This window comes from Nasonia vitripennis, chromosome 1, assembly GCF_009193385.2.
Source record: "Nasonia vitripennis strain AsymCx chromosome 1, Nvit_psr_1.1, whole genome shotgun sequence".
Lineage (NCBI taxonomy): Eukaryota > Metazoa > Arthropoda > Insecta > Hymenoptera > Pteromalidae > Nasonia > Nasonia vitripennis.
In genome coordinates, this window is record NC_045757.1 from 7,280,140 (window position 1) to 7,307,173 (window position 27,034).

The 27,034-nt window shown below is 40.6% G+C and overlaps 6 protein-coding genes across 12 annotated transcripts in view; 4 read left to right on the forward strand and 2 right to left on the reverse strand.

Moving 5' to 3' along the window:
* The window catches only part of LOC100121596 (CUGBP Elav-like family member 4), a 566,446-nt gene that overhangs the window by 329,857 nt on the left and 209,555 nt on the right, over window positions 1–27,034 (reverse strand). The window lies entirely within an intron of this gene.
* Window positions 1,240–7,104, forward strand: LOC100121338 (multidrug resistance-associated protein 5). 2 transcript variants are annotated; one of them, XM_016983076.3, is made up of 20 exons: window positions 1,240–1,673; window positions 1,749–1,896; window positions 1,975–2,208; window positions 2,293–2,466; window positions 2,545–2,692; window positions 2,776–2,924; window positions 2,993–3,103; window positions 3,172–3,314; window positions 3,396–3,848; window positions 3,910–4,036; window positions 4,105–4,250; window positions 4,321–4,633; window positions 4,706–4,937; window positions 4,999–5,152; window positions 5,225–5,353; window positions 5,428–5,704; window positions 5,951–6,116; window positions 6,187–6,367; window positions 6,453–6,639; window positions 6,717–7,104. In XM_016983076.3, the coding sequence occupies exons 1-20, from the start codon at window positions 1,528–1,530 to the stop codon at window positions 6,993–6,995; spliced, it is 3,897 nt and encodes a 1,298-aa protein (XP_016838565.1). In that variant the 5' UTR covers window positions 1,240–1,527; the 3' UTR covers window positions 6,996–7,104. The 2 variants fall into 2 exon arrangements, with proteins under 2 accessions (XP_016838565.1, XP_001604943.1); XM_001604893.6 differs by having other exon boundaries at window positions 1,241–1,673; window positions 3,378–3,848.
* Window positions 7,189–13,156, forward strand: LOC100679091. Of its 4 annotated transcripts, none has more exons than XM_008218117.4 (7): window positions 7,189–10,735; window positions 11,126–11,418; window positions 11,504–11,764; window positions 11,841–12,125; window positions 12,224–12,486; window positions 12,567–12,753; window positions 12,837–13,049. In XM_008218117.4, the coding sequence occupies exons 2-7, from the start codon at window positions 11,127–11,129 to the stop codon at window positions 12,938–12,940; spliced, it is 1,392 nt and encodes a 463-aa protein (XP_008216339.3). In that variant the 5' UTR covers window positions 7,189–10,735; window position 11,126; the 3' UTR covers window positions 12,941–13,049. The 4 variants fall into 4 exon arrangements, with proteins under 4 accessions (XP_008216339.3, XP_031782448.1, XP_031782444.1 ...); XM_016983180.3 differs by lacking the exon at window positions 7,189–10,735 and adding an exon at window positions 10,877–11,007; XM_031926588.2 differs by having other exon boundaries at window positions 7,189–11,418; window positions 11,841–12,116; window positions 12,837–13,156.
* On the reverse strand, window positions 17,332–19,423 carry LOC100116747 (glucose dehydrogenase [FAD, quinone]). Its single transcript, XM_016982069.2, has 3 exons — window positions 19,157–19,423; window positions 18,778–19,095; window positions 17,332–18,708 (listed from the first exon to the last, which is right to left on the reverse strand). Exons 1-3 carry the CDS (start codon window positions 19,382–19,384, stop codon window positions 17,458–17,460), a joined length of 1,797 nt encoding a protein of 598 aa, XP_016837558.1. The 5' UTR covers window positions 19,385–19,423; the 3' UTR covers window positions 17,332–17,457.
* LOC103315866 (chymotrypsin-2-like) lies at window positions 19,445–21,123 on the forward strand. Of its 2 annotated transcripts, XM_032596174.1 has the most exons (8): window positions 19,445–19,654; window positions 19,791–19,867; window positions 19,956–19,982; window positions 20,060–20,195; window positions 20,268–20,343; window positions 20,454–20,606; window positions 20,682–20,831; window positions 20,907–21,123. In XM_032596174.1, exons 2-8 carry the CDS (start codon window positions 19,813–19,815, stop codon window positions 21,066–21,068), a joined length of 759 nt encoding a protein of 252 aa, XP_032452065.1. In that variant the 5' UTR covers window positions 19,445–19,654; window positions 19,791–19,812; the 3' UTR covers window positions 21,069–21,123. The 2 variants fall into 2 exon arrangements, with proteins under 2 accessions (XP_032452065.1, XP_032452064.1); XM_032596173.1 differs by having other exon boundaries at window positions 19,445–19,867.
* LOC116738486 (chymotrypsin-2-like) lies at window positions 22,980–24,213 on the forward strand. The gene is made up of 5 exons (XM_032596176.1): window positions 22,980–23,102; window positions 23,176–23,320; window positions 23,414–23,650; window positions 23,738–23,887; window positions 23,966–24,213. The coding sequence occupies exons 1-5, from the start codon at window positions 23,098–23,100 to the stop codon at window positions 24,128–24,130; spliced, it is 702 nt and encodes a 233-aa protein (XP_032452067.1). The 5' UTR covers window positions 22,980–23,097; the 3' UTR covers window positions 24,131–24,213.

The window sequence follows — 27,034 nt, forward strand, 5'->3', positions numbered from 1 at the left end:
TCTGATGGAAAACCGGTTTCAGCATTCTCATTAATGTATTTTCCTCATAATTGGGTAACAAAATCACGTGATGTGTGCGTTGCGAGAGTGCGTATAACGGTGTGCGATTTAATTAGTCGATTTTAACGCTCGCTTAATTATTCACGACCAATAAAACAAACTCTCGCGGCTCGCGCGGAATAAATATACATTTCCCTGATCAGATTAAAATCGATATGCTCGACTCGCACAGTTGGCTATGTACACCATTTAACGCTCTTCCTGAAACGAAAAAAAAGCCTCGGAGTGTGGGGTAGGGGAGCTGTACACCGAAAACCGCAGAACGATCGTCCCATAAAAGAATCGCAACCGCGGCTCCGTAAACAATCTTTGCCGCTGCTGCCATCAACTGCTCTTTTTAACTAAAAATAGAGGGACGAGAGGGAGAGCGACGGCGGTTTCTCCGATTGGCACACGCGAATCGTGGTCGGATGAAATATTCACGCCGTTCAGTCGGTGACAGCTGATGCTCGTTCCCCCCGGATATCTCCCTCTCGCTGTGCTTCATTACTGTGCTCTTCGGATGAGTGTATTGTATTGTACGGCGCGATGTAGCTGCAGGTTAATAATAGAGGCCTATTTTGGAATCGTTATTTTTAATGGCGACGACGCGATCGATCGCGATATACCTACACAGACGATCTCGAGGGTTGTTTGGTTTATTTGAAACGATTAGAGCTGCGGAGGTGATTAGAGATTAGATCTTGACCTAATTGGACTGACGGTACATTCCAGATACTCGTATCCAATTCGTTTTCAAGTATTTGTACGGCGAGAGATAACGACGATAACGATTTTCACGACCAATGTCGATCGTCGCTAGATAAAGTTTTCAAAACACGCTGTCCGACCCAGTAATCGCAATATTTAATATTCACCGTGCTTCTATACACGTCTTGCTAATCTGCAGCGATAATTAATTAATTATGCCAGCGACTCGACGAGGCAAGTGAGCTTTTTGCCGTAATCAGAGCCGAGGCTCCCGCTCGCGCTATACCTATACACATCGAAAATCGGCTAATGTAGTGGAACGATTTGGGATGTACACATGCACATTATGTATCTTATCTAGCACCGAGCACGATACACGCGAGAAAAGTCTCGCTGCGGCGCTTATCGATAGAAGTATATGCGAAGAGAGCGTTCGCGCGGCGGCTATATCAGTTGGAAACATGTGGCGAATGAGAAATTTCTTATTAATAATCTTATCAGTCGGCGCAAAGCTGCAGTAGCTTCGATGGATGCGTGCGCTTACCTACGAGCGCAGTGTGCGCGTGGACTTTGCTTGGATCGCGTCAAAACAAAAGTGCCTTCATTTAGTGGTGGAATGATGTTAGAAAGCTACGAGAGTGCGCAGTTTCGGTGTCGCGTGTCGTCGTTGTGCAACAACGCTTTGTTGGATGTGGTGCGCGAGTAGTGAATTGGTGTTGATCTTCCATTGCTCGTTATCTGAGTGTCGTCGGCGGTAGTCGATGCTTCGATCGAATTATGACTATAGACAACACGAGCTTCTTTTCCTACATCTACTCGTCATGGCTTACGAAGTACCTGTGGAAGGCCTACAGGAAAGGCATTACTCTTGACGAAGTACCGGACATATCGGCTCTGGATAGCTCTTCGTGCAACATACAAAAGTACGATTACTATGCGATATTGTCCTCGTAAAAGAAGCGTGACTTTTTATATCAAATTTTTGGAATGTCATTTAGATTCGAGAATCTATGGAACGAAGAGTTGAGGCATCGAGGGCCGACCTCGGCGTCCCTGCCGCTGGTCGCCTGGAGATTCGTTAGGTTCCGGGTTCTCACCTCGTGTATTTTGAACGCTGCTTCCCAAATCGTCAGCTTCATACTTCAGGTAAACCTTCTTATCTGTGCTCGTGTCTCCTATCTGCCATGACGTCGGTAATAGCGACACTTTATCATATTTTTGCAGACGATATTTTTGAGAAAACTTCTGGAGTACAGCGAGGGTTCCGAGAGTTATTTCTTCAACGGCATGCACTGGGTGATCTACATAGTCGTATTCGATCTGCTGCAGATGACGCTATCGACTTGGAGTGATATAATGAATCAACGAACGGCTCTTCGCTTGAAATCAGCTTGCTTGAGTCTGCTGTTCAAAAAAGTCGTGAACTTGAACAGCGTCACGCATAAGAACACGGATGAAGTAAATTGAATGATTATGATAACTGATAGCAATTATTTTTTTCTTAATTCAGATGTATGTTTATCGTTTCTTAAATGGTTGCAGCTCTTGAGCATGCTGTCGAGAGACGGGCATAAAATTTACGAGGCGGTTAAATATGGAACGTCGATAGTCAATGGCCCAGTTGTGACCGTATGCGCGCTGATCTGCATTTCGCTCTGGTTGAGTCCATCAGCGCTATTGGGAATAGTCATATTTCTGTCGTTCTATGTTATTCAAGTAAATTCGATCACTATCTGCTTTGCTCGTATAATTCCGAACTGAAAAAGTATATAAATTATAATAATCTTGTTTCAGTATTGGTTAGTGCATTTGATCGATTATTGCAAATCGGGCGCTAATGAATTCACTAGGATTAGAATAAAGAAAACAGTGTCAGCACTGAAATCCATTAGACTGATCAAAATCAATGGATGGGAGCAGCATTTCGTTCAAAATATAACAAGTATTTTTACTTTGGATGTGCATCAGTTATCTATAACCATTCATAAATAATCTGAATTTCAAAGTTCTTTTCGTTACTTTTAGATGTTCGCAGTAGAGAAAGCAAATGGCTGTGGAAACTTTCGTACGTTAATAGTCTCAATTCATCGATAGCTCATGCCATCCCGATCATTGCGATCATAGCAATATTTTTCATGCACTTTAGCATGACTCGTGATTTGACAGCATCAGTAGTGAGTAACTTAATCTATAGAAAATGCCTTTAGAATGTCTTCAAGCATGCAGGACTTTGATTTTTTAGGCTTTTCCGATCTGTGTTGTTGTCATAGTACAAATGCAAAGTGCCTTTATGTCGATGAAATCGTCTTTATCTCGCCTCAGAGATTCACTGATAACTTTCAACAAAATTAAGGTAACTTTTGAAAATAAAAATAAAAACTAACATCGTAACATCGAATTAATTTTATGAATAACTTAAAGGGCGGTCTGTTATTGGAAGATACCAGTTGCCACGTGTCAAAGCCATACGAGGCGTCCCAGGCAGTAGCGATTGTTAACGGAACCTTTGTTCATGATAAATTTAAGAAGCAAAACTATGATTCTGAAAATGCAGAGGACGCAAAGTAAGAAAATACTACTCTCAAACATATTTTGAGAACATAGCCTAATGAAATTTGTATCTTTAGAAAAAATAATTTTGCCAGCATCGACAGTGTAACTGAACCAGAAAAGGAGAAGTTAACAGAGCAACCGACGTTTCAGCCTAAGCGCATTGAAATTCTATCCAACATAACCTTCAAGGCGAAGAAGGGTCAACTGATCGGAATTTGCGGCAAAGCCAACAGCGGCAAATCATCTCTTCTATTGGCTGCATTGGGTCAGATCAAGATGACCAATGGTCAGCTGATGCGACAAGGCAGCTGCGCTTACGTAGGTCAAAAGGCTTGGCTGTCTAACACTACAATTAGAGAGAATATTCTATTCGAAGAAGCATACGATGCCAAGAGGTACTACGAGGCTCAGGTGGTTTGCAAGCTGAGGCAGGATATAAAAAGACTACCCGATGGTGATGAAACTGAGATCGGAGAAACTGGAGTGGAAATACCGGAAGCACTGAGGCAGAAAATAGCACTTGCAAGAGCATTTTACGCTGACAGGTAGAAATGATTTTGTAGAATCTTATGGTTTATAAACGTTCTTACGATTTGGTATTTTTAGGGACATTTACTTTATGGATGATCCTCTGAGCTCCATGGAGAATAGCGTGGCGCAAGAGATATTTGAAGATCTTATTATCAGAGCACTCGGAGAAAAAACTATTCTTTTCGTTACGCATGACCTCGAGGTATGGCTAAATAAAAATAAATAGAATTTAAAAAATTTGATTACAGCTTACACAACTTTTATGTACAGTATTTAGATAGATGCGATTATATGTATATCATGCGTGATAGAAGAATAGCAGAACACGGAAGACACAAAGAATTAATGCGATTAGGTAGAGAGTACGCGGCGATGGTCCGAACAGCGATCGACGCAGAAGGTGATTATGCCAATGAGTAAGAATCGTTTTGAATTTATCATATAGATAACAATTATTAAAGCACGCTATATCATTTGAACACTTAGATTTTCAGATTCTCAGGATGATAATTCGGAAAAAGAAACGGAAGATTTGAAAGCAAAGGAAAATAGAAAAGCTTCCTTAAATAACGGCGCGAACACGGATAATGAGTCACGTAAATCAAATAGTAGCTCTATCGATGGCGATGAAGATAATGTCGAACCTCGAGAAATAACCGCAATGACATACTACACCTACGTGAAGTCTCTCGGCGGGTTCGTTCTACTTTTTCCCATTATTTTGGTGTACGTTATTTACGCCAGCATTGGAGTTCTCAGCTTACTACGACTAACCTGGTGGATAGAAGCTATTAATGATGTAAATATTAAATGTATTGTAACTTCTGTATACTAAGCATAATATATATTCTACATTAAAATATCGTTGCAGACTGAAAAAGAAAATAGTTTCTCGTTTTACAAAAATTGGTACGGCTCCTGCTTCTTCCTCGTCGTACTGGGCTGCATAGTACAAAGCTTCGTGGTGCAATTCGCGACTACGAGAATAGCCGATAATATACACTACAATCTCCTGAATAAAATACTTAACGCCCCGATAAAATTCTTCGATGCTGCTTCAATCGGAAGAATTAAGAATCTCTTGTTACAGGACTTGGATAATGGTGAGATTGATTAAGATTTTTGTTAGAACAATTCATAGCTCTAACAACACAATGTTTCTAGTTAGTCTCTCGCTGCCGTCTAAGTTGGACAATACTTTGCGATATATGATAGTTGGATTTATCGCGTTCTTCGTTTTGATGAGTACGATTCCGTGGTTCACCAACTACGTAGTGTTTTGCAGCATACTTTTCTTCTTCGTTGGAAAAATTTACAGGTATACAATTCATTTTTACAATAAAAAATTTTTTTGCTAGTATCATAATTTATATTTGTGTTATGAGAGCAGAGCTGCTCAAAAAAATCTTATACGTCTGGAAAACATGGTGAGACTAGCAACTAAGAATTTTCTTCAGAATAGTATCCAAGGCCTTAGCACAATACGAACGTTTAAGAAGGAAAACGATTTACTGAGCAAGTAAAATACTTTCATCTCAAATAATCAATACATCTATCACATCATAATTATAAAACATCCACCGCATTCTTCAGATTCCAGGACCTGATGGATCACAACAGTGCCTGTATTTTTATCAAAGGCGTTTCGGAGAAATGGCTTTCCATAAGACTACAGATACTCACGACGACCTGCATTTTCGTCGCCGCGTCTTCAATAGTGACCATGAAGGGAGAGATATCGCCTGCTGTAGCTGGACTCACGTTCGTCTTTATACTGCAAGTGCCGAACATCATCGAGATGAACATAAGATATTTTTCAAAAACGGAAATCGGTTTTGTGAGCGTGAAGAACATATGCGACTATCTGCAAGTGAGTAATTTCCTTTTCTCCAGGGTTGTTTATTAATGAATTATCGAGTAATTGTCTTTATCAACGCAATAAATTGCGTATCTGGAACTCAATATTTTTTATTTTATTGTGACGATTAAAAACACTTAAAAATGATAGATTTTATGGCTTCGTGATATTCCAGAGACTCGAAATAATGTTGTTTGGATAATATTTCAATGTGTTAAATGATTTATATGCTGACAGTATACATCGATAATATTTTAGGCTTTAGTACATGAAAGAGATAACAAACCGGCATCGTTCAATCCAGATTTAGAGTGGCCAGCCACCGGGTCGATCGATTTTGAAAAGGTGCACATGACTCTAGGCTACGATGCTCGATTCATGCTAAGCAATGCCACTTTTTCCATTATGGACTCGGAAAAAATAGGTAATAAATATATTTAACCATAAAACCAATAAATGAGGTTACACATTGCTAAAATATAATTTATCTTCAGGTTTGCTAGCCAGAAAAGAACTGGACAAAAGTGCTTTCATCGAAGCAATATATAGATTAAACGAGTTGGCCGAAGGAAAAATTTCCATCGACAACGTTGATATATCAAAAATCGACTTGAAATTACTTAGAAATCGAATTTCCATTATACCCAGAGCACCTGTATTCTACGGTACAGTAAGGTAATCCTAACAAACCTAATGTACTTTTTCCAAATTTAGTTATATTAATAAATATAGCGTTAAAGTATCTCATCTTGTGATTTAGGTTCTTCTTGGACCCGGCAAAGTTGCACACCGATGCGGACATTTGGCACGCGCTGGAAAGAGTACACTTGAAGGACAAGATATCGGCAGTCGCGTCGAAGCTCCATTACACGATAGATGGAAAGATTTTCAGCACCAGTGAAAAGCAGCGGCTATTCCTCGCAAAAGCGTTCCTTTGCCAAAACAAGGTATACCCTCGTATACACAAAATCTCATGCGTCAATTTTCAAATATAGTACACTGCATTCTCGACTGTCGTTTACAGATACTACTGATCGAAGAGATAGTCAATCCCGATTTCGAGGCATCGGGTCTGGTGAACCAGGTGATAGAAAAAGAGTTTTCCAATAGTACCGTCGTAACGATCACCAGCCGTACTAGAACAGCTTTATCGTGCGACCGCGTGTTGGTGATTGACAGCAGCCGAGTTCTGGAGTTCGATACTCCATCCATACTGATGGCTGATCAAAATTCAAATCTGAGGAAAATCATCGAAGAGGAGGACGCAGCCAAGAAGAGAAGAGCTTCCATTCAGAAACTTTAAAGTTCGATCGACCGATAGTTTTATTTATGCAATCGTATAGCAATTCATTTTTTATGACACACACAGCGAACTTTGTAAAATTAATAAAAAACAAAATTGTTAAAAAAAACACTTCTAAACGAATTTAAGTAACACACTACTATAGCATTCAAGACGCGCGCGTCGATTCAACAATCGCGACAAATGCACTGGGCCATAACAATTTTAAACGCGTTCATCGGACCAGAAATCAACAGTCCGAGCTCTCAATTTTGCCTCCAAGCCCGTCCTTTTGTTGTACATCCAATATTTCAAGCCGCGAGCGCGGCGGCTACCTCTCTATACACACGCATACCTACATACCTAGCAACCCCACAGCAGAGTACACACATCGCGGGGGCGGCAAGTGCGAGCGCCCGCATTACAATAACAAAGTGAACCGCGCGCGACCGCTAATGACAACATTAATATCGATATTTTCCATGGCCGAATAAAAGGCTCTCGGCAGAGCGAGAGCGAGAGAGAGAAGCAGTTATGCGCTTGCTCACGCCATTTAGGGAAATGTTTGCGCTCGCGTAAATTTCTCCTGCGGGAGCAGCTGCGGTGGAATTCGAGTTATACCAGGCTGGCTGCTACTGGCGGAGATTTTTCAGAGCCACGTCGTTGCAGCAGCACTAGTGGTCCTGCTGCGGGAGTGACGCAATTCGTCCGAGGGACTGTTGAAATTTTAATTCGAACGTTGCGCGTTGTTGTGGGGTCGGACATATTTTTTTTGTTTTTTTTTCGGAGAGAGGGAGTTCGTTAGGTGAGTGCAGTTTATTTGAAATTCATTTTTGAATATCAAATACTCGCGGCGTTCTTTGCTTTGATTTGGTATTCATTGAGGGATTTAATGGAATTATTACATCAAAGAGAATAATCGCGCAGCGAGGCTCGGCCGAACGAGTACATGGGCTGAGCTTTATTAAATTTTGCCCGGCGCGTTGCAAAATGTCGATGCTCCGATTTTTTCCCCAATTTTATACATCCTCGCGCGCGATTCGATTAATAAATGCTTTATTCGTGGCACGTATTTCTATTAGACGCCGCGCTTTTGTATTTTTCGAGATGCATCAACAACAAACGCAGTATTGATTATGAGGGAAACACGTACACAGAGAGTCGAAATTGATAACGTTCACGTTTGCTATTTGCTTGAAATGTGGCACATTTCGCTTCAGCCGCAATATTGACGTTATCGCGAATCGAATATACCACTTGATTGAAATCCATTAACTGATACACGTTTATTTCATTTACTCCGTTTCAACAGAAACAATTTATTTTAAGTGAAAAGGTAACGAGATAGATTCTCCTCCTCTCCCCCCTGGTAGAAACATAAGCTTACGAATCCGGTAGCTTAATAACGATAAGCTTATATTGTTAATAAAAATAAGCTTATATATTAACTGATTAGAAGCTTACATTCAGTTAACTATACTAACAACCAACAGCTATAATGCGATCATAACCTCTTTCTATTTTAAATGGTATTACCAATATTAAAGTTTTACCAATGATTTATCTCTCATATCTTTCGTAAGTTCATTACTTGTGTCCCCTTGTGTGTACAAACTACAACAAATATAATCGAAATAAGTTTATATGAGTGAGAGCAACGAATATCGTAACCTTATGTGTGTGTGTGAGAGAGAGAGAGACACCTATATGAATTACTGCGCATATGCATATATATATCGGCCTGGGCGTTGATCAGAGCGTGGTCACGTTGTTGCTCCGAAATTGTTTTAACACTATAGTGTAATTTAAAGTTAATCTGTGCTAACAATAAAAGTTTGTAGTGAAATATCAAGTGTTGTGAAGTCAAGCATCAACTTGAAAATTTATAAACTTAAAACTTAACCTCCTAACCTATAAATTGCTTTGAGTGTAGTACACTTTATTTTCTTTTGGAGTTTTGACTTCATCAAAATGAGCAAAAGAAATAAAAATTGCAAAGCTTTCCGTAAAAACAAGAAACAAAAAAAACTGGACTTCTTATTAGAAGAATACGATGGTATGATATGTGATACAGAAAGTGAGTGTCGTACATCTTTTGTGAAAAATGAAGAATCAAGTATTATTCAAGATTGTTTTAAGAAAGAGAGTGAGAGTGATAATCCTTCAGACGACAATCAAGCGGAGTCACAGGATGATAAGTTCTCTCAGTCAGAAGTGGTTCAACAAATTCAAGAATGGATTGTGGACACGCAAACACCTCAAGTACATTCAGACAAATTGTTGAAAATTATGCGAGTAAAAGTTTTACCAACATTGCCAAATTACACTAAAACTCTTTTAAAGAGTAATGTGAAATTTGACATAAAACAAATGGAAGTAGCTGATGGTACATTTGGCGAGTTCCATTATTTTGGAATGAAAAAAAAGTTGCAAGATACAGTGAAAGTTGAATGTCATGAAACACAAGTATTGGAATTAATGTTCAATATACATGGGTTTTCACCATTTAAATCTAGTTCTGTTACTGTTTGGCCAATACTTTGCAAAGTGTACACCAAACAAGATAAACATTATCAACCTTTTAGTGTTGCAGTGTATGCTGGTAAAGGAAAGCCAAAATGCTCGTGTGAATATTTAAGTGAATTTGTTCAGGAATTGCAAGACTTATTGACTAATGGACTAAAGATTAATAATCTGCATTTTAAAGTGAAAATCAAGCATTTTTGTTGTGACACTCCTGCCCGGTCATTTATAAAATGCATACTTGGCCATACAGCATTTCGTGCTTGTGAGAGGTGTAGAGTCCTTGGCAAGAAAGTTGACGGAGTAACTGTATTTCTGGAAGTCGATGAGCCTAGAAAAACAGACGAAGATTTTCTCAATTTTATTGACTCAGAATGTCATACTGCAGTATCATTGCTGAGTATATTGAATCCTCCAGTCAAGATGGTATCACACTTTGTTCTTGATCCAATGCATATTTTATATCTTGAATGTACAAAGAGAATTTTAGAATTTTTGCTGTCCCCTTCGAAAAACAAGATTCGATTGAGTGCAACTCAGAAACTTGAATTGGAGCGTAGAAGTGTGTTGTGAAAAAGCTCCTGATTTATTCGGACCAACATTCATGTCACTTAACATTCATAACTTGATACACATCTGTGACGACGTGGAAAATTTAAGCTGCAATTTTAATGAACTTAGTGCATTTGCTTTTGAATCTTATTTGGGAAAAATTAGTAGTGCATTACGATCAGCAAACCATATAGTGGCTCAGTACTGTAGAAGAGTTCAAGAAAAGGACATGTTCGCTGTTCACATCAAACAATAATCCAAGTGTTTTAATTCTACAAGAAGATAAAACTAAAGTTATTAAAGTTAAATATTGTGAAATGATTCTATCACATAGCAATCCGAACAAAACAGTTCTTTTACAAGACAGAAGTGTAGTTGAGATTGAAAAGATTTATAAGCACGCTGATGACAGCATTCGAGTTCAAGTGAGAAGATATTTGAGAAAAGAAAATATTTTTGATCAACCGTGTAATTCAAGCAGTTTAAATATGTGGCAAGTCAATCGCCTTTCCCCAACAGTCATAGATATACCATTGAAGTCGATTGTTCAGAAATTTGTTAAGCTGACAATGAATTATTCAGACTCACCAGAAGAAACAAGAATATTCGTAATTCCATTAATGCACTAAACATTTTTCCAATACTTAGTGATTATGGACTGAAGAGGTTATATATAAGTGTGTTTGGTGAGTTGAAAAAGTTCATTCTTAATTTTATTATTTTATTATTATAATTTTTCAACATAATTAAAATTTTAATTTGCTTCATAAAGTATTATAAAAGTAACCTTAACTTAACCAAGTAGAGTTTTTATGATTCAAATTTTCCCGCCCTTCATTCAATGAAAATCTAATGTAAACAGTGCATTTGAAAGGTTTGATATAACACCTGTTTGAGTGTGACATTAGTCTACACTTTTCTCGTGATTGTAGTGATCTCTTACTGTGTTTATCATCAAGTAAATAATAAACATTAGCTTTCTATATGCAGTTTTTATTTACTTTCATAAATTTCATTCAATTCTTTCAAGATACAAATGTGATCAGTGTGATAACCTCAAATCTGCTTTTTTTCAGAATGTCTGATAACAGATACAGTGACTCTGACAGCAGCAGTGGAGATGATGAATTGAAAGAGTTTGTCCTGGTGGAGTTCATACACCGTGGAAGAAAAAAAAAGTGTGAATCTGCAGATATTGTGCCTTCAAAATGGTTGGAATTTGATAACACACGCAAGCGATGCCTTACCAAGTTTCTAGAATCTCCATATGGACCTGAAGATATTGAGATGCTACACACTCTAGTTAAAGAAAAAGCAGATGCACCAGAAAATTGGCCAGTTTATCCAGTCGAAGTAAGGGGACGAGCAAGTGAGTATCACAGTGATCCATTTTATTACTTTTTTTTATATTATATAAGTCTTATATCTAAATAAATGTTTTTGATTGTTTATAGGTACTTATGAAAGAGCAGTGGAAAAAATTGGAACGTTGGAAAAAGGAGGAAATGCCTTTACAACCGATGATGAAAGTGCCTCAGAAATCAAGTCCAAGATGCATAACGCTGTTCGCCAAAAGCAATTAAAAGCACAAGCAAAGCTTTTAACAGAGAAGTTTTTACCAGGAAATAAAGTGACGAATAATTATTCTCAAAAAAATGATAAAGAGTCAACCTCGGAGTCAAGTTGTGGTATTCAGAGACGAGTCGACTTTGCAGGTAAAATGAACTATTAAATAATTTATAAAAATATTGTTATACACTGAATTAACTAAATTTTTTTTCTGTAATTTAGTACCAAGTACATCAGGAATACCAAGTAGATCTACAAATGCTCATGAAACCCAGCAACCTAAAGAAGCTACGGTATCTATTAATGGACTACGCGTAGGTAATGGACTACACACTGATAATGGACTACGCCCAGCCCAAGAACCAGTTAACAATTTGGATGCTGTCGAACTTGAGCTCAACAACGATGACAACAATGAAAATCAAGAGTTGCATGAACCTATTGATAACTTGGTACGACAACTGAATATTCCAATAGTTCAATTGGGAAATTATGAAAGCAAGTCTGGTTTGTATTACGATAAACACTTCTATCGTGTTCTGCTTTCAATCTCATCACACACATGTCTATTTAATTGTAATCAACTTTTAAATTTTTATTTACAGATTTTGAGACATTAGTGTTGACTAAACTTAATCAGATCACTCTCAAGCTTGATGATATCATAACCTCTTTGAAAGATGTCCAGAAAAAACAAAATGATACTGATACATTTTTGATGGACAAAAGTGTAGTTCAGCATCAGGGGAAAATTAAAATAGACTTTCTCAAGAAGTATAAATTGAAGCTACCGATAGAGGATATGGAAACTTTCAAAATCTTTGATGCGTCTCTGACAGTAGGAGATCAATTTTTGAAAGCTGATGTTGTAAGTATGCTTATGCGACTCAAGATATTCTAAGTTATTTATTTATTTATATATAAATCAACTCTTATATTTTATTTTAGTATATAGAATTAACATCGCTAGTAGATGAACTTGGTTGTATAACCAAGAGCTTCAGCGCAATGATGAAAAGGTTCATTGCGAAGGATGTAGCAGTGCAATTTACAGCAGCTAGAAAGGCACGTGATCCAACTAAAGAACAAGGGGCTGGAAAATTCAAAGACACTGCACTCTTTCAATGCATGAGTGGTGAGTTTTTTATCATGTACATTTGTATTGCTTGCGTATAACTGTTTGGATGTATCACTCATGCGTATATCATTATTTTGCAGTTGTAATGGTTAGTGCATCAATAAAAAGAAATGTGCTGGTATCGAATAAAGACTTAATCAGAGGCTTAAGTTCCATAGTTTGCGGTGCTAAAAAATGGGAATAATTATATATGTATGGTTCGAATGTTCTACGACTTCATTGTAATATTATGTTATTATATTGTACTTATAATTAATAAATATTTTGTATTAATGCGATGCCAAAAACTAAAAGTAAAATGCTTTTATACGTAATCCACATATTGTTTAAACATGTATAAATACCCTGTATCTATTAATAATTAGAGATTATTAATAAAGTTTGAAAATAATTTAATAAATATATTGTTTATTTTATAATTTTCCCTTAAACGACATACAAAGTTTAGCTAAATGTATTATATTACATATTTTATTCAGAGTCAAGAATGTGTAGGTTATGTTTTATATAATATTGATAATGCATGTCTATATATACTGATTTGTTACAAGATTGGAATTATTAATATAAAAATAATAGAATTACACTGTTGTTGTTATTTTTCAACTAATTAACGATGTTCGAATGAATTGCGGTCAATAGAAAAAAAAATTCACATCATCTTTTAATCTAATTTTACGGGTTTTGAAGCTTATTTCCAGCTTAAAACGATGTCGCTGTAAGCCTTACGGAAGCTTAAAACGTTAGCTACCATACCCTTATTCTGCAATAATAAGCTTATTATCAGCTTTAAATCAGCTGGGATTTCTACCAGGGCCATACCGAATGAATTTGACGGATTTACAGACGATTCCGACTGTCAACGTTTTGCAACGACAAAAAAAAGCTCATCCGTTTACGAATGCGTATGATCAAGCAGTTGATGTATCTTCAATTTCACACGCGTCGAGGGCAGACGCAGCCAGGGAGCAATCTAACAAACAAAAGCGAATTAGCATCGAATATCTATAATACCGGCTCTATAAACGATTTTTAAAGTCCGACGAGGAGGGCTTCATTGTCTCGGTCCTCAAAGGCAAGAGTACGAGGGGAGGGGGACAGCTTGGATGAAAAAAAGAAACAAGAAACGGGCATTAAAAAATTTCCATTAACGACGGTATTTCTTCTTTCTCTCTCTTCTCATTCCTATTGTTTCGTCTCTCCGGGAATCGCCTCGAAGTCGTCGAGGTTTTAATTAAAAGTTTCTCATTATTCCAGTTATTTGTGAGCGCGGAAAAGTATAAGTTCAAGATGCTGAAAAATTTGTTATTCCTTTCTCTCTTTCTCTCCTGCAGTCCCCGGCGTTTTTGCCTCTCTTTCTCCTCGAAGTAAAATGAGCTCGCGCGCAGAAGCTGTAACAATCGTCGTTGTCCACAATAATAAGAAAAATACTGAAGACGAGTTTGCGCGAAATTTCTTTGATCTCCCCGTGGAAACTTCCTCTTTTTCCATGGCTCTACTTGTTTCATGTCGGAAGAGTCACTCAAATACTGCGCGAGCCCCCGGATCGCTTTGTGCCTTTTAAAGGCGAAATTCGTTTCTGAACAACAAACCTATACGCGTGTATTTTTATCTCGTATATATATATATATATTTTTTTTTATTCCAAATCAACGATTCACCCGCAGGGGGGCCGTTTTAGCGCTGGCGCACTTATCAAAAAGCAATATTTGCCTGATACTCGGACAAAGGCACCGGCCGCAACGTTATTCGAGACACGCGGGGCTATAAACAAAAACAAACGGCGCATCCAAAAAAGCTCGCTCGCTCGTGTTTTCTCTCTCTCTCTCTCTCTCTCTCTCTCTCTCTCTCTCACACACACACTCTCCCGTGTCCCTTTTTTCAATTCGCCCGTATGTACAAAAGCTAAAATTAAATGGATTAATCCAATTTGGAAAACGAGCTTTTTGTTTGTAACGTGGCGCGCTGCTGCAATCTCGACTAAAACAATTCTTCCCGAGCGCGCCTGTATGCATATACGTATATAGGCGCGCTCGGATTTCCCCGGGAAAAACACAAAGCTCGCCCGCGTCCATCACCGAAATCAAACAACGCGGCTGCAGCGACCGCAGTAGCCCCAAGTCATTCCGCCATTACTTTGCCATTACTCAGAGCGCAATAAGCGAAGGAAAGCGAGCAGCATTTTTGCGCGAGCGTGCGTGCTTGCAGCCCGTGAATTATTTCGGGGAGCTTCATTAAACAACGCGGCAGCGGCCGAGCATCAATTTTTCGTGTAATCAGTAATAAAGCTCTCTAGCGAGCGGTCGAGCGAGCAGCTCAAACGTGCGCTGTGCACACACTGTGTTGAACTGTGCGTTTGAGCGCAAAACAATGCGCCGCCGGCGGCGCGGCCGAGACATAAAAGCGAAAGAGAGAGAGAGAGAGAGAGAGAGAGAGAGAGAGACGAGAGAGCGTAGTTGAATTAAGAGCAGGAGAGATGGAGCGCGCGCGCGAGAGAGAGAGAGAGAGAGAGAGAGAGAGAGAGAGAGAGACAAGAGAGAGAGAGAGAGAGAGAGAGAGAGAGAGAGACAAGAGAGAGAGAGAGAGAGAGAGAGAGAGAGAGAGAGAGAGAGAGAGAGAGAGAGAGAGAGAGCGAGTAATAAAAAGAGGAGGAAGGAGACTGGAAAAATGAATGAGAGAGAGAGGGAGAGAGTGAATTAAAATTGTTTTTCAATTTGAAAGGAAAATATTTACATGCCGCAGCTCTCGCTCGTTCGCTCTTGCGCCCGGAGCTGAACAAAGTTTTGAAGTAGGTTGCGCGTATAGTGGACCGAACTCTCTGTATGTATGTGTGTGTATACGAGCGCGAGCGTCAATGGACGCGTGGGAAATGGAAAGCCGGCCAAAGGGGAGGCTGCGCTCAAACGAATTATTTCGGCGTCGACTTTCCAATTCGCCACAGTAACAAAAGATAGATCCGAAAAAACTCGTTCTGTTGACCGCTTCTCCATAAGATTCGGCGTCTCGAGCCGTGCACCACTTAGCGCCGAAACGTTTATGCATCCATCGGCAAAAAAGCTGAGCAAAGTCTCTCGCTCGTATGTTTTTGCCGAAAGTTGCCGGCACTTAATTCGCTCTCTCTCTCTCTCTCTCTCTCTCTTTCTCTTCTGCGAGCGAGGGGTGCATACACTTACTTGTTCGGCGCACTTTGCTTGCTGCACGGAGCGAGACTCCAACTCTCTCGCCGCTCGAGATAACCGCCGGCTGAATACATTTCCCGTTTGAAATAGTTTTGCGCGCGGCCAAGTTCGCGGAGGCGGAGGAAAAATAGAGAGAGAGAGGAAGAGAGAAAATTGTGTGTGCAGTACGCGCGCGCGCGTCGAAAGGGAAGGAAAGGGTGAAATTAGATAATGCAGTTCTCTTACTTCGTCGCCTTTTATATTAATGGCGGTATATACGCGCGCGCGCGCAAGTGCATCGCACGGCTCTCTCTCTCTCTCTCTCTCTGTCTCGCGCGCGCGCGCGCTCTTAAAGAGAATAGAGGACGAGAGTGTGTTTAAGCTAGTTTTAAGGCTTATTGGAGTTGCCCGGGATGTATGTACAAGATGTAGGAGGTGTACTTTTCAGGAAAATGTAACGCTTGAATTATCCTCGTCGCTGATTAAATATCGCATAGCTGCGCGAAACTCTGCGCGGGCTTGTTATTATTCCCGGGACGCGGAGAGAAAAATCTCTCGCATAACGAATCCTGATACCGGCGAATATTGAATTTCCGATCACGTTCCCACAATATTGAATCTGATAATTAACGCGATGACGAGCTGGAGCCTCGAAAAATACACGGATCATCGCGTGTATCTCTTCCGCGAATACTCGGAACGTGTATTTTCTTTTTCATCGCGGTGAGAGTCGAGATAGAGCAGTGGCGCGGAATCGGCAATTCAAATGCATTATCGGCCTGTTCATCTTTGCGGTGCGAGAAGAACTGCGAGTGATTCGAGAAATATCGCGGAAAGTTTCCGCGCGCCTAGGTGAAAAGCGTCTTGCTGCTCCCCAGGGCTATGCGAAGATATCCAAAACTCGAGACGTAGCGCTAAATCATACGAAACTACGTCCAAAATTATACAAGTTTTCCTAAGCCGAGCGCGTGTACAGACGAAACGCGAGAATAATGTAATATCCAGTGTGCTGTATGTGTGCTATAATGAAGAAAGTTTTTTTTTATGTATTTTAATAACTGGTCGGGCGACTGATTTATCGCTCTATAATTTTTACGTAAACGCCGCTATTGTTGAGAAAAAGGCGATAAGATAATGAGGCGAGCTTCGAGATTTACGGCGAGAGATTTCGTCACGCTTTCACATCCACGTGCCTACAGTGTCTGGTGTGACACATGTAGGCCTAATCTGTGCGTTATAGCGTGTTACGTAAAAGCGTTGCATCGCTTGGCTGTAATCGTTGCAAAATAATTGACTGGATTTTTTTGTGAAAGGAAAACTTTGTTTCGTTTTTATGAAACGTTAAATAAACAAGGTTATCGAGGCAATAATATTTAAGCGTCATAATCTTATCGGGTTGAATAATAAAACAAAATAATGCTGTGGGTATAAACTTTATAATACAGTAAATCGAAGATACATGCGAGTATTTACAGAAAAATAAATTAAGATCGTGTGCATTATCCGCGATGTTCTATTAACTTCGAAAGTTTAACCCATATCCTCATAACCAATCTTCTTTTATCATATCGCTACCTTTCTCGCCAATCATAATTATCGGCGCATTAATGCTGCCTCTCGTAGTCTCAGGCATAATCGAGGCATCGATAACCCTTAATCCGGTGACTCCATAAACTCTCAGCCTAGGATCGACCACAGCGTCCTTATCGCGTTTCGGACCCATTTTACACGTCCCCACCGGATGATAACTTGTGAAGGTGTACCTTTTAACGAAGCACTCAAAGTATTCCCTGCTGTCCACTTCGTATTCCTGGCACATGGCTGGCTTCGTCCTGATGAACCCTTTTTGCTTCAATGATTTGGTGCGTGTGACCTTGGAAGCCAATTTTACTCCTTCTACGAGAATTTCACTGTCCCTAGGATCGGTCATACTGTTCAATCGAATCAGCGGCTGACTCCACAACGGATCGCTTACGTTCAACCTCAACTGTCCACGACTGTGAGGTTTCAAAAGAACAAGGAAGATCACCGCCTTGTCATAGTACGAGGTCGCGATCGACGCAGAATCAGAGGACGTACTGCTACCAGCAAAACCAACCTGGATGTCTGGAACACCTGGGCGTGACTCAAAGGATGTCTGCAGGAAGGCAACGGTGGACTGCAGCCCCGTCGACGACAGCACACCCTCGTGAGAGCTCATCCAGTAGACCAAGTCGTTACGCATGTCGTCGAAACTTGACGTGGTTCGCGACTCCTTCTTCAGGTCGAATGTAAAGGGAACGATCACTGTGTGCTCATGAAGGTTGCGACCTACCGGGGAATTCTTGACGACCCAGATACCAGCCTCGCGAAGATGCTCGGCTGGACCCACACCCGAAAGCATTAACAGTTTTGGTGAGTCGAAGGCTCCCGCGGATATGATTACCTCCTTTTTCGCGTAGACCATTTTCAGCGTACTAGTTTTTGAACAAAAATATTCCACCCCCGTGACACGCTTGGAATATCTGTTGATCATCACTCTGGTCACTCGAGAGTTGGGCCTGACGACGAGGTTGGACCTTCTGCCACGGATGGGACGAATAAAAGCCCCATTTGTACTGAGTCGAGAGCCGTGAACAGAGTTAAATTGTAAGTTGGAGACGCCAACTTGAGAGCCCGAGTTGTAGTCTACTTCTTCGAGGCCCAGTTCTTTCCAAGCATCTATTATCGCCCGGCCATTTTTGTTCTTGTAAGGAAACTGCTCGGTCGTCAGATAGCCACCCGTTCCATGACTATCTGGGTTTTTGGCTAGAAGCTGTTTCACGCAATCAATCAATAAATATATTTTTAAAAATTTAAATAAAAAAATAATCAATACACTTACTAAGGGATCTTTTGCATCTTCTGATTTCTTAAAATAGGGCAAAACATCTTCAAAGCCCCATCCTGCATTTCCAAGATTTTCCCAGTCGTCGTAGTCCTGTTTATTACCGCGCGCGTAAATCATATCGTTGAGTGCACTGGTACCACCCATGACTTTTCCGCGAAAAACGTGGCAAGACTTATTCGCAGCTGCGGCGCATATCGCATGCTCTGGTTCGGTATAATAGCCGTAATCAAGACTGCTACTTCTCAAAACTGGCCACAGTCCTGGGACACCGGTAACAGCTGGCTCTTCGTCGCCCGATTCTAAGAGCAACACCTGCGATTATAACATTTCAGAAATTATAAAATTATTTGTATGAAAAAAATGTAGTTTTTACCTTCCACTGTTCGATTTCGCTCAATCGATTAGCTACAACGCATCCAGCACTTCCGGCTCCGACCACAATGAAGTCGAATTCATCTCGTAGACCAGACTCTTTTCCATCCGTTTTCGTAGATGTAAACTTCGAGTCGTACGAGAATCCTAAGTATTGCACCAAAAAAGTAAAAAAATTAAGCACTTGCGATGTGCAACTTCCCGAGCAGTTAGCCGGTGCCCAAGTCATGTTTCGAGCGCACGTTTTACGATAGTATGTGCCGAACGAAAGACCCGCACAGTTTTTATAACCAACTTTATACTTTGTAGCACATGCTCGAGTAAAAGAATTTTATTTGCTCGTTGTATCTTCAATGTTTGAATAAACTTAACGCTATATTTGATCGGTAGAAGTATGCATATACTTTTTGAGATCGTGAAGATAATCCAAACAATATAATGTTTGATTTTTATTGAATAAATGGCGATTTTATGCAAATCGGATCATCCAAATTGATAAGTAATGCTTGCTTGAAAAAGAAAAGAATATATTAGTAGATACTCTTTGTTTGGAAGTTTTAACAGATTAATTTCTAAACGTATTCCTTTATACACAAACTTTTTAAAAACTAACAGAGTCTTACGCGATCACTTAGGTCTTCAACCTGCCCACATAGTATGAGCGTTATCACGAGGGATTACTTAAAACCTCCAACACTACTGCATTTCCAGCGTAATAAATTTTAAAGATCATCACTATTCTTCTCAGTGCTATTCTCGTCTCATATGCATGATGCAACTATTTCTTTTATTTGTTACAGTCTCACATCTAATAAGTTTTACTTTTGGTATGTACGACATTTAACATAATATATTTAAAAGTTTGAATAGATAGTTTTAAGACAAGTTCCGCAATTTTATATAGGTCAAGAGCGAATCACAAATGGCCAAACAGCATCTGAAGGCGAATTTCCTTATCAAGCATTAATATACGATTACTTCACGTACTGCGGAGGATCAATAATTCATAAACGCTGGATCTTGACTGTAGCTCACTGCGAGTCAGTTTCTCTATTTCATATATTAGCATAGTTTACAATGTTTTACTGGACAAATATCATAATAATTTTTAGATACAAAAATAATGCTGCTATTAGTGTGTTTGTGGGTACAAATAAGAATCTTGGGATTGGTGGGGTTTGTTATGAGGTAAAAACAATTGTAAAAAATAAAAATTTCGTAAATGTGCGTAATTTGATTGTTGTAAAAGTAGTAAAATGCACAGTATCTTCTTATTTATGTAATAATTTAATTCGCAGAGAGCAAATATGGTTCTTAACGATATCGCGCTAATACGCGTGGCTACTGATATACAATTTAACGAAAGAGTGAAGCCTGTCAGTTTACCTTTAGACAATATCAACAAATATGAAAATACGTTTGCCACTGTGTCTGGTTGGGGTAAATTGCGAGTGAGTATAATGATAATATTATTTGTGGTTAAATTTGTATAAAATGAATGTAATAATTTATTTCGGATTTCATAGCCTAACACTAATTTGAAGACATATTTGCCACGAAACTTGCAGCATATTACAGTTCAAGTTTTAGAGCAGCAAAACTGCCGTAGATCGTGGCCGAATTTAGTGGAGCATCATCTGTGCACTTCTATTCCCGATGGAAAAGCTACTTGTGAAGTAAAATATCATATTTTCAAAAACTTTTTGATTTAATTTTAACACGAAACCTGTTGATATGTTATTATTTTCTAGGGAGATTCTGGTAGCCCACTGGTTGTGGGTAATACACAAATTGGTATAGTTTCTTATGCTGATGCGGAATGCGGTCTTGTAAGACCAGTGGTTTATACTAGGGTTTCAGGTTTTCTTCCCTGGATTAGAAAACAGCTTTATTTGTTTGGCGTATCATTATAATTTGTAAAAATAATTATAATTATGAGAATTAAAAGTTATTGTTTTTAAATGTGAATATTTTTAAAATTTGTCACAAAACTAGAAACCGAATATGCGTATGAGAAATATACTACTTTCTATTTGAGGCCAAAATATTTTATCACAAAATTCAACCCTATCCCCAACAACCGAAATCAGCACTCGACCAAACAGCATCCACTCCCACCCTCTGAAAACTCCAAGTCAAACTCCCAGTCGTCGTCGAGCAACGACAACCAGTGACAATCTCCCTCGATCGGACGGCTTCTGTAAACAAAACGGCCGTAAATACACGAAACCCGCTCTCCCGACGTTGTCCACTCCTCGATCTGTTCGTCGTCTAGACGGCGACTGGCGTCGGGACGTCAGTCAGCCCGTGACGCATACGTGCGCGTAGATACACACGTAAGTAAGCCGACGTGTTTACCACTGCGTGGTCACAAGGCTTCTACTGCTGCTCGTCGCGCTCGGCTCGATCGATTAATTAATCGGACGACGACTATGACGACGGCTGTAATTGCGAGATGGCAGTTCGACTGCTGCACGCTCAGCCGGGCTGTAAATTTCGGACTAGGTAGTTTCGCCAGTGCGCATTTGCGAGATCGCTATTTCGGGCTGATTGATCGCTGGATTCATTGTTTCCAGTTATGAGAAGAGTTTGTTGGCCGAGTCGCTTCGAAGTTTTGGTTTATGGAACGCGCGCGCGATATTGTTCTGGGTGTCACGCGGTGCGATATAACTTTAGAAAAAAAAAATAGTGTTTTGTCTTGTATACTAGCAATGCAGAGTCAAAAGTAAAATAGAACAACGCGAAAACGGACCTTTCAAATCTGCGGAAAACCCGACCACGACAGTCCTCTCGGCAGTCACCCAATATACGAAATCCTCGATAAGAGGGACAATATCCTTCGACACGTTTCCAAGAAGCGGCGGCGGCAGCAGCAGCAGTAGAGCCGCTGCTGCGGAATAAATTTCGTCGACGTCGCAGCTACGGCGTAAAATATATTCGCCAATTCATTCTTACATGCACGCGCACACACATAATTAAAGCGCCATGTGCTGCTGCTACCGTCGCCGGAGCCTTCCCATAAATTTCCAGGATCAGCAATAACGTCAGAGCCCCGCTCTCTATCCTTTCGCAAGGATCCAAAGACAGCACGTGCGAAGGTGGAAAGAGGAGGCAATTTTTGCATACGAGAGCACGTGTGAGGTGTCTCAGAGGCTTTGTTTAGACGTGCTCGCGGGGCAAGCAGATGTAGAGGGCGCTGGCGCGCGAGTAAACTCACATGACAGGAAAGAGACTGTAATAAGTTGGTTTACTCTGGTACTCACCTGAAACAAAAAGAAACAGGAAAATCATGTTTGGATTGCCACTGCAGAAAATTTCGTAAATGAATCTTAAGAGTAGATAAAGATTGAAACGTCAATTCTTAATTGTTCATTCGTTTTCTCGCTTGAATGGTGATTAGCTCTAATCGATAACGGCGTGCCCTGGCTATGCGCTAAATTCAGATTTCGAATTCGGGTAATATGCGGGAGTGGTCCCGCATGGCTGCCGCGAAGGTAATGGACGGATCGTCGCAGGGCTATGGTCACGTTACGAATTTCCGATGATGTTTGAGCTCGACCGAGCGCGAAAAATTTTTTTCAAGATTTGTTGACTCGCTTTATCTCTGGTTTCGCTCATAATTATGCAATATGTCGTTAGTATTTATTATAATTAAATTTGAAAATATGAACACGAGCCTTGTCTGAAGCTTGAAAGCATTGCCATAAATTTTATTTTTTATTGCAGTTATCTAATTTTGAAACTGTAAGAAACGCTCGTTATTTATAGTAAAACGCTTATCGTCGATTAAATAAGTTCCGGTTTAGATAAATTTAAGACCATGTCATCCTTTATAAGCATACAAACTCCGCAACGGCAAGTAGTATTATTATTTATCTTTTCTTCTGACACTATGAAGGAACTGTTCAGAAGTATTCTAATTTTTTGCATCGTACAGGCAGGATGGGGTAATTCATCTTTATAATAACCTAGGTACATTTATAAGACACAGTAAATATTATGCATTTTTTCTTTTCTAAGGGCTTACGATGTACCAAGGCACGGAAGCCTATTTAGGCCAATTTCCTTATCAAGCAATGTTGCTGCTCAACGATCAAGAACTTGTCTGTGGTGGATCGATCATTCACAAACGTTGGATTCTTACAGCTGGTCACTGCAAAGTGTCGTAAGTTTACGATGACTGAATTAACGTTAAAGGCTTCTATTTACTTCTTTTGACTTTATACCTTATTAAAACAGAAATACATATGATGAACAGTACACCGTTGCTATAGGCGGTATTGAAGCTAGTGCAATAGATGCTGTAAGGTACCCCATCGAAGCCTTCATAGTGCACAGCCAGTTTTCAGGAGTACACCTCTATTATGACATCGCTCTTATTCGTTTAAGGTATGATATTCAATTCAGTACAATCGTAAGACCAATAAAACTTCCAACAAATAATTTGAACAAGTACGAGAACGACTTAGCAATTTTATCAGGATGGGGGAAAGTTGTAAGTCTAGTTTCTTTCATGTAATCTTCTCGCTGGCGCGTGTAAATTATGAGTCATGATTACAATTTTTTCAAATGAATTTTTTAGAGTCCGAATAAATTTGCTGAAACTCTACAGTATATTCAAATCCGAATAGTCAGACAACAAATTTGCGCATATTACTGGCAAGACCAATTCAATCCAGTACATGAGAGTCAAATTTGTACTTCGGTTGACGAACAAAAATCTGTATGCAATGTAAGTCAAAAATTCATAAAACTAAATATTTCGTGACAAAACTACGTTTACTCATTGCCTGCTTTCTTTTCAAATCAGGGTGATTCTGGCGGACCTCTCGTTGTCAACGACACGCAAGTCGGCGTAGTTTCGTACGGAAGTTTCTGCCTGCAAATCAAACCCGACGTATACACCAGAGTCTCTTATTTCCTTCCCTGGATCAAACACCAGATGAGATCGTACAACGACGCGCTGCCGTATTAAAAAACACTTGGCGCTTTCTCCGCAAATGCAATCCACCGGTTGTAGCGACGATACTATCCAATAAAATCTCAACTCTACACGTATCTCCGAAGCCACTATCAGCCCGCGAAGCTCGTACCTCCAAAGCCAATAAATAAATGTACCATAAAAGTAAGGACATCCAAGGTGGCATCCAGTTCCTTTAAGCTAGCTCGATAAGACTTTCGCGTTCGCCGTCCCTGGTATAGTCGCTTTCTCTCTCTCTCTTCTCTCCGAAAGTGTATTATGCGCTTCGCGCAGAGCGAGCGCGCGCGACACGGAAGAGGAGGAAAATTGTACTCGCCCCCTGCCATCTTTAAAAGGATCCCACCGCCCTCGCGGTGTCGGAATTATTTGACCTCGGCGCAGCTCTCCGAGCGACTTAAAATTCTGCAGACGCGAGGTGTACTTTGTAGTTTGAAACGCGCGCAGCTCTTTCTCTCGTATAAGAGGGAGGGATCGCGAAGGAAACGCGTTCGAAATGGTCGGAATTATACTCGAGTTAGAGCTGATTATACGGGATTGATAATTAGTACACCGAGTGTCTGCGGCTATTAAGCCCGGACCATCGGCTCAATGAGCCAAGGTTATTTTTCTATAAACACTGGCACTTTTGTCTCGAATTCAACAACTTTCACTCTCCAAATAAAAATTTCGAGTAATGACTCCCACGCGCAAAATTATCTTTCCTCCTGACGCGGCGCATCAAGGCTCCTCGCAAAGTTGCGGTAAGAAGCGGTATAGCAGCGGCTGAAGAAGAAGAGGGTGCGGTCCCGGCTGGACTGATTCCAAGAGAGCTCAGCGAGCCTCGTCTCACTCTGCCCCCATCCGGGGATTCCCCGGCCGACTTCATAAATTCCAGCGGCGCTGGCGGGTAACTGTTTCAAACCAATTATTATAAATAAAATGTGGCTCGTAATGACAAACGGCGGAAGTGGACGGGGAGGGAAAGGTCTTTGCCAATGGAACCCCGAGACGCAGCCACTGCAGCCACGCCGAGTTCTCCCTTTTACCGCGCGATTTATCGGTGGAACTGCGGAGGAGGAGCGGATACGATGCTATGCCGCTTATACGTGGTCGGAAAAAAATAAGAATTCCGATATCGCATCATCGTTTATACCCAAGGGGAATGATTAATCATCGAGCGTATACGATACAAAAAAAACGAGTTTTATATCGTTTGAAACAATGCAAGCATAATAATACCGGCATAATACAGAAGACGTACGCGAATATAAGCAGGGAGGAAGGTTCGCTGGCAAGCTCTCCCGGCGAGCGCTCTCATTCAATTTGTCGCCGATGATAATATTCACCGATCCCCCCAGTCGTCGTAGTCGTCGTCGTCGTCCTGGCCGTTAATGTCCTTATCCTTGGCACGCGGCTCTCTCTCACTCTCTCGTACACCCCCCCCCCCTCTCGGTAAATAATGCAGCCGAGCAGCTGGCTCTGCTTGTATCGCGATTAAAGCCGCGTTACATTTGTCAAGAGAGGCTCTCGCAGCCTATAACAATCGTTAGCGAGGAGAGAAAGAGACTTTCTGGCAACGGACGATGCTGCCCCGCTGCTGCTGGCAACGCGGGCGCCCGATGAGAAGGCGGCTTTATCAAAGTGAGAGAGAGAGAGAGAGAGAGAGAGAGAGAGAGAGAGAGAGAGAGAGAGAGAGAGAGAGAGAGAGGATAGAAAAAACCAGCGGCGATGGTATAGCTTGCCAGAGGGAGGGGGGGGGGGAGAGCTGCTCATTTAAATAAGGAAATTACGCTTTTCGACGGCGAGCTTTGTGCTTCTTCTTTCGCCAGATTTATATGCGGTCGAGGGAGTCTATGTGTATGCCGGGCGTGAGCTTTTTTTCACTCACTCCTTGTGTGTATGGAGTTTTGAGTTATTGGGTAAGTGTGAAATTGTAACGTCATACGCGTTCAAGTTTCTTTTGGAATGTTACGCTGTAGTGGGCAAACCACGACAGAAAATAAATATAACTTATATCTTCTCGCCAAAAATTAAAATTCACTTGCGAAACTCAGGGAAAAAATGTAAAGCGCGCGAGGAGTAACGCGAGACGCGCGGGCGTACATGAACAATAATGCGATTATATGCATATTTATGTATCTGAAAAAGGCTTTTCAGATATTAATGTGGCCGCGAGAGTAGCGCGCGTACGTAGTTAAATGGAAGCGCGCGAGTAGTGCATCAAGAATTTCAGGACGTCGGGGAAAACAGAATTAGTTTCGCGAGGTAGTGCAGCGTTCTGCAGCAGAATATAGCAATAAAGCGCCAAATGTACATATATAGGTTACGCGGGGCCGACTCGATTTGCATGTGTACTTGCAAATTTGCCGTAATTTTATACAATTTCATATTGAAGACCTGAAAGACAGCACCTGAACTGTATACAATATATATTACACTTTAATTTATTAATACTTGTACATAATGAAAAATAACGTTAATTCAGGAAAGCGACGACGAGTAGAGCGAAACAAAGCGCGCAATGAAAAGTCATTACTTTAATTAAATAATCCTCGCGATATCCCGGCTGCTAAAAATACAATTAAAACGCTGAACAGCAGCGCTGCAGCTATACGCGCAACAACGGCGTCGACGCGAAATATCGACGAGATTACGCGTATAGCTGCTGTACCGGCCAACGCTTTGTAATGTGCATACAAATGCAATGCTAAAATATTCAGCGCGTGTGCAAATTAAAATGACACTGAAATATATATGGTCGGCGCGGAGTGTGCATGCGCTATATGTACCGCGTTGCTCTGGACCGGCGAGAATAAATTGTTTGTCCTCGTATGCGTGCAGCTGCGCGTGTGTGTGTTAGGGCTGTAGATTCAGTGGAGCGACACATCAAAGCGGACTCTTTCGCGCGAATGTTTAATG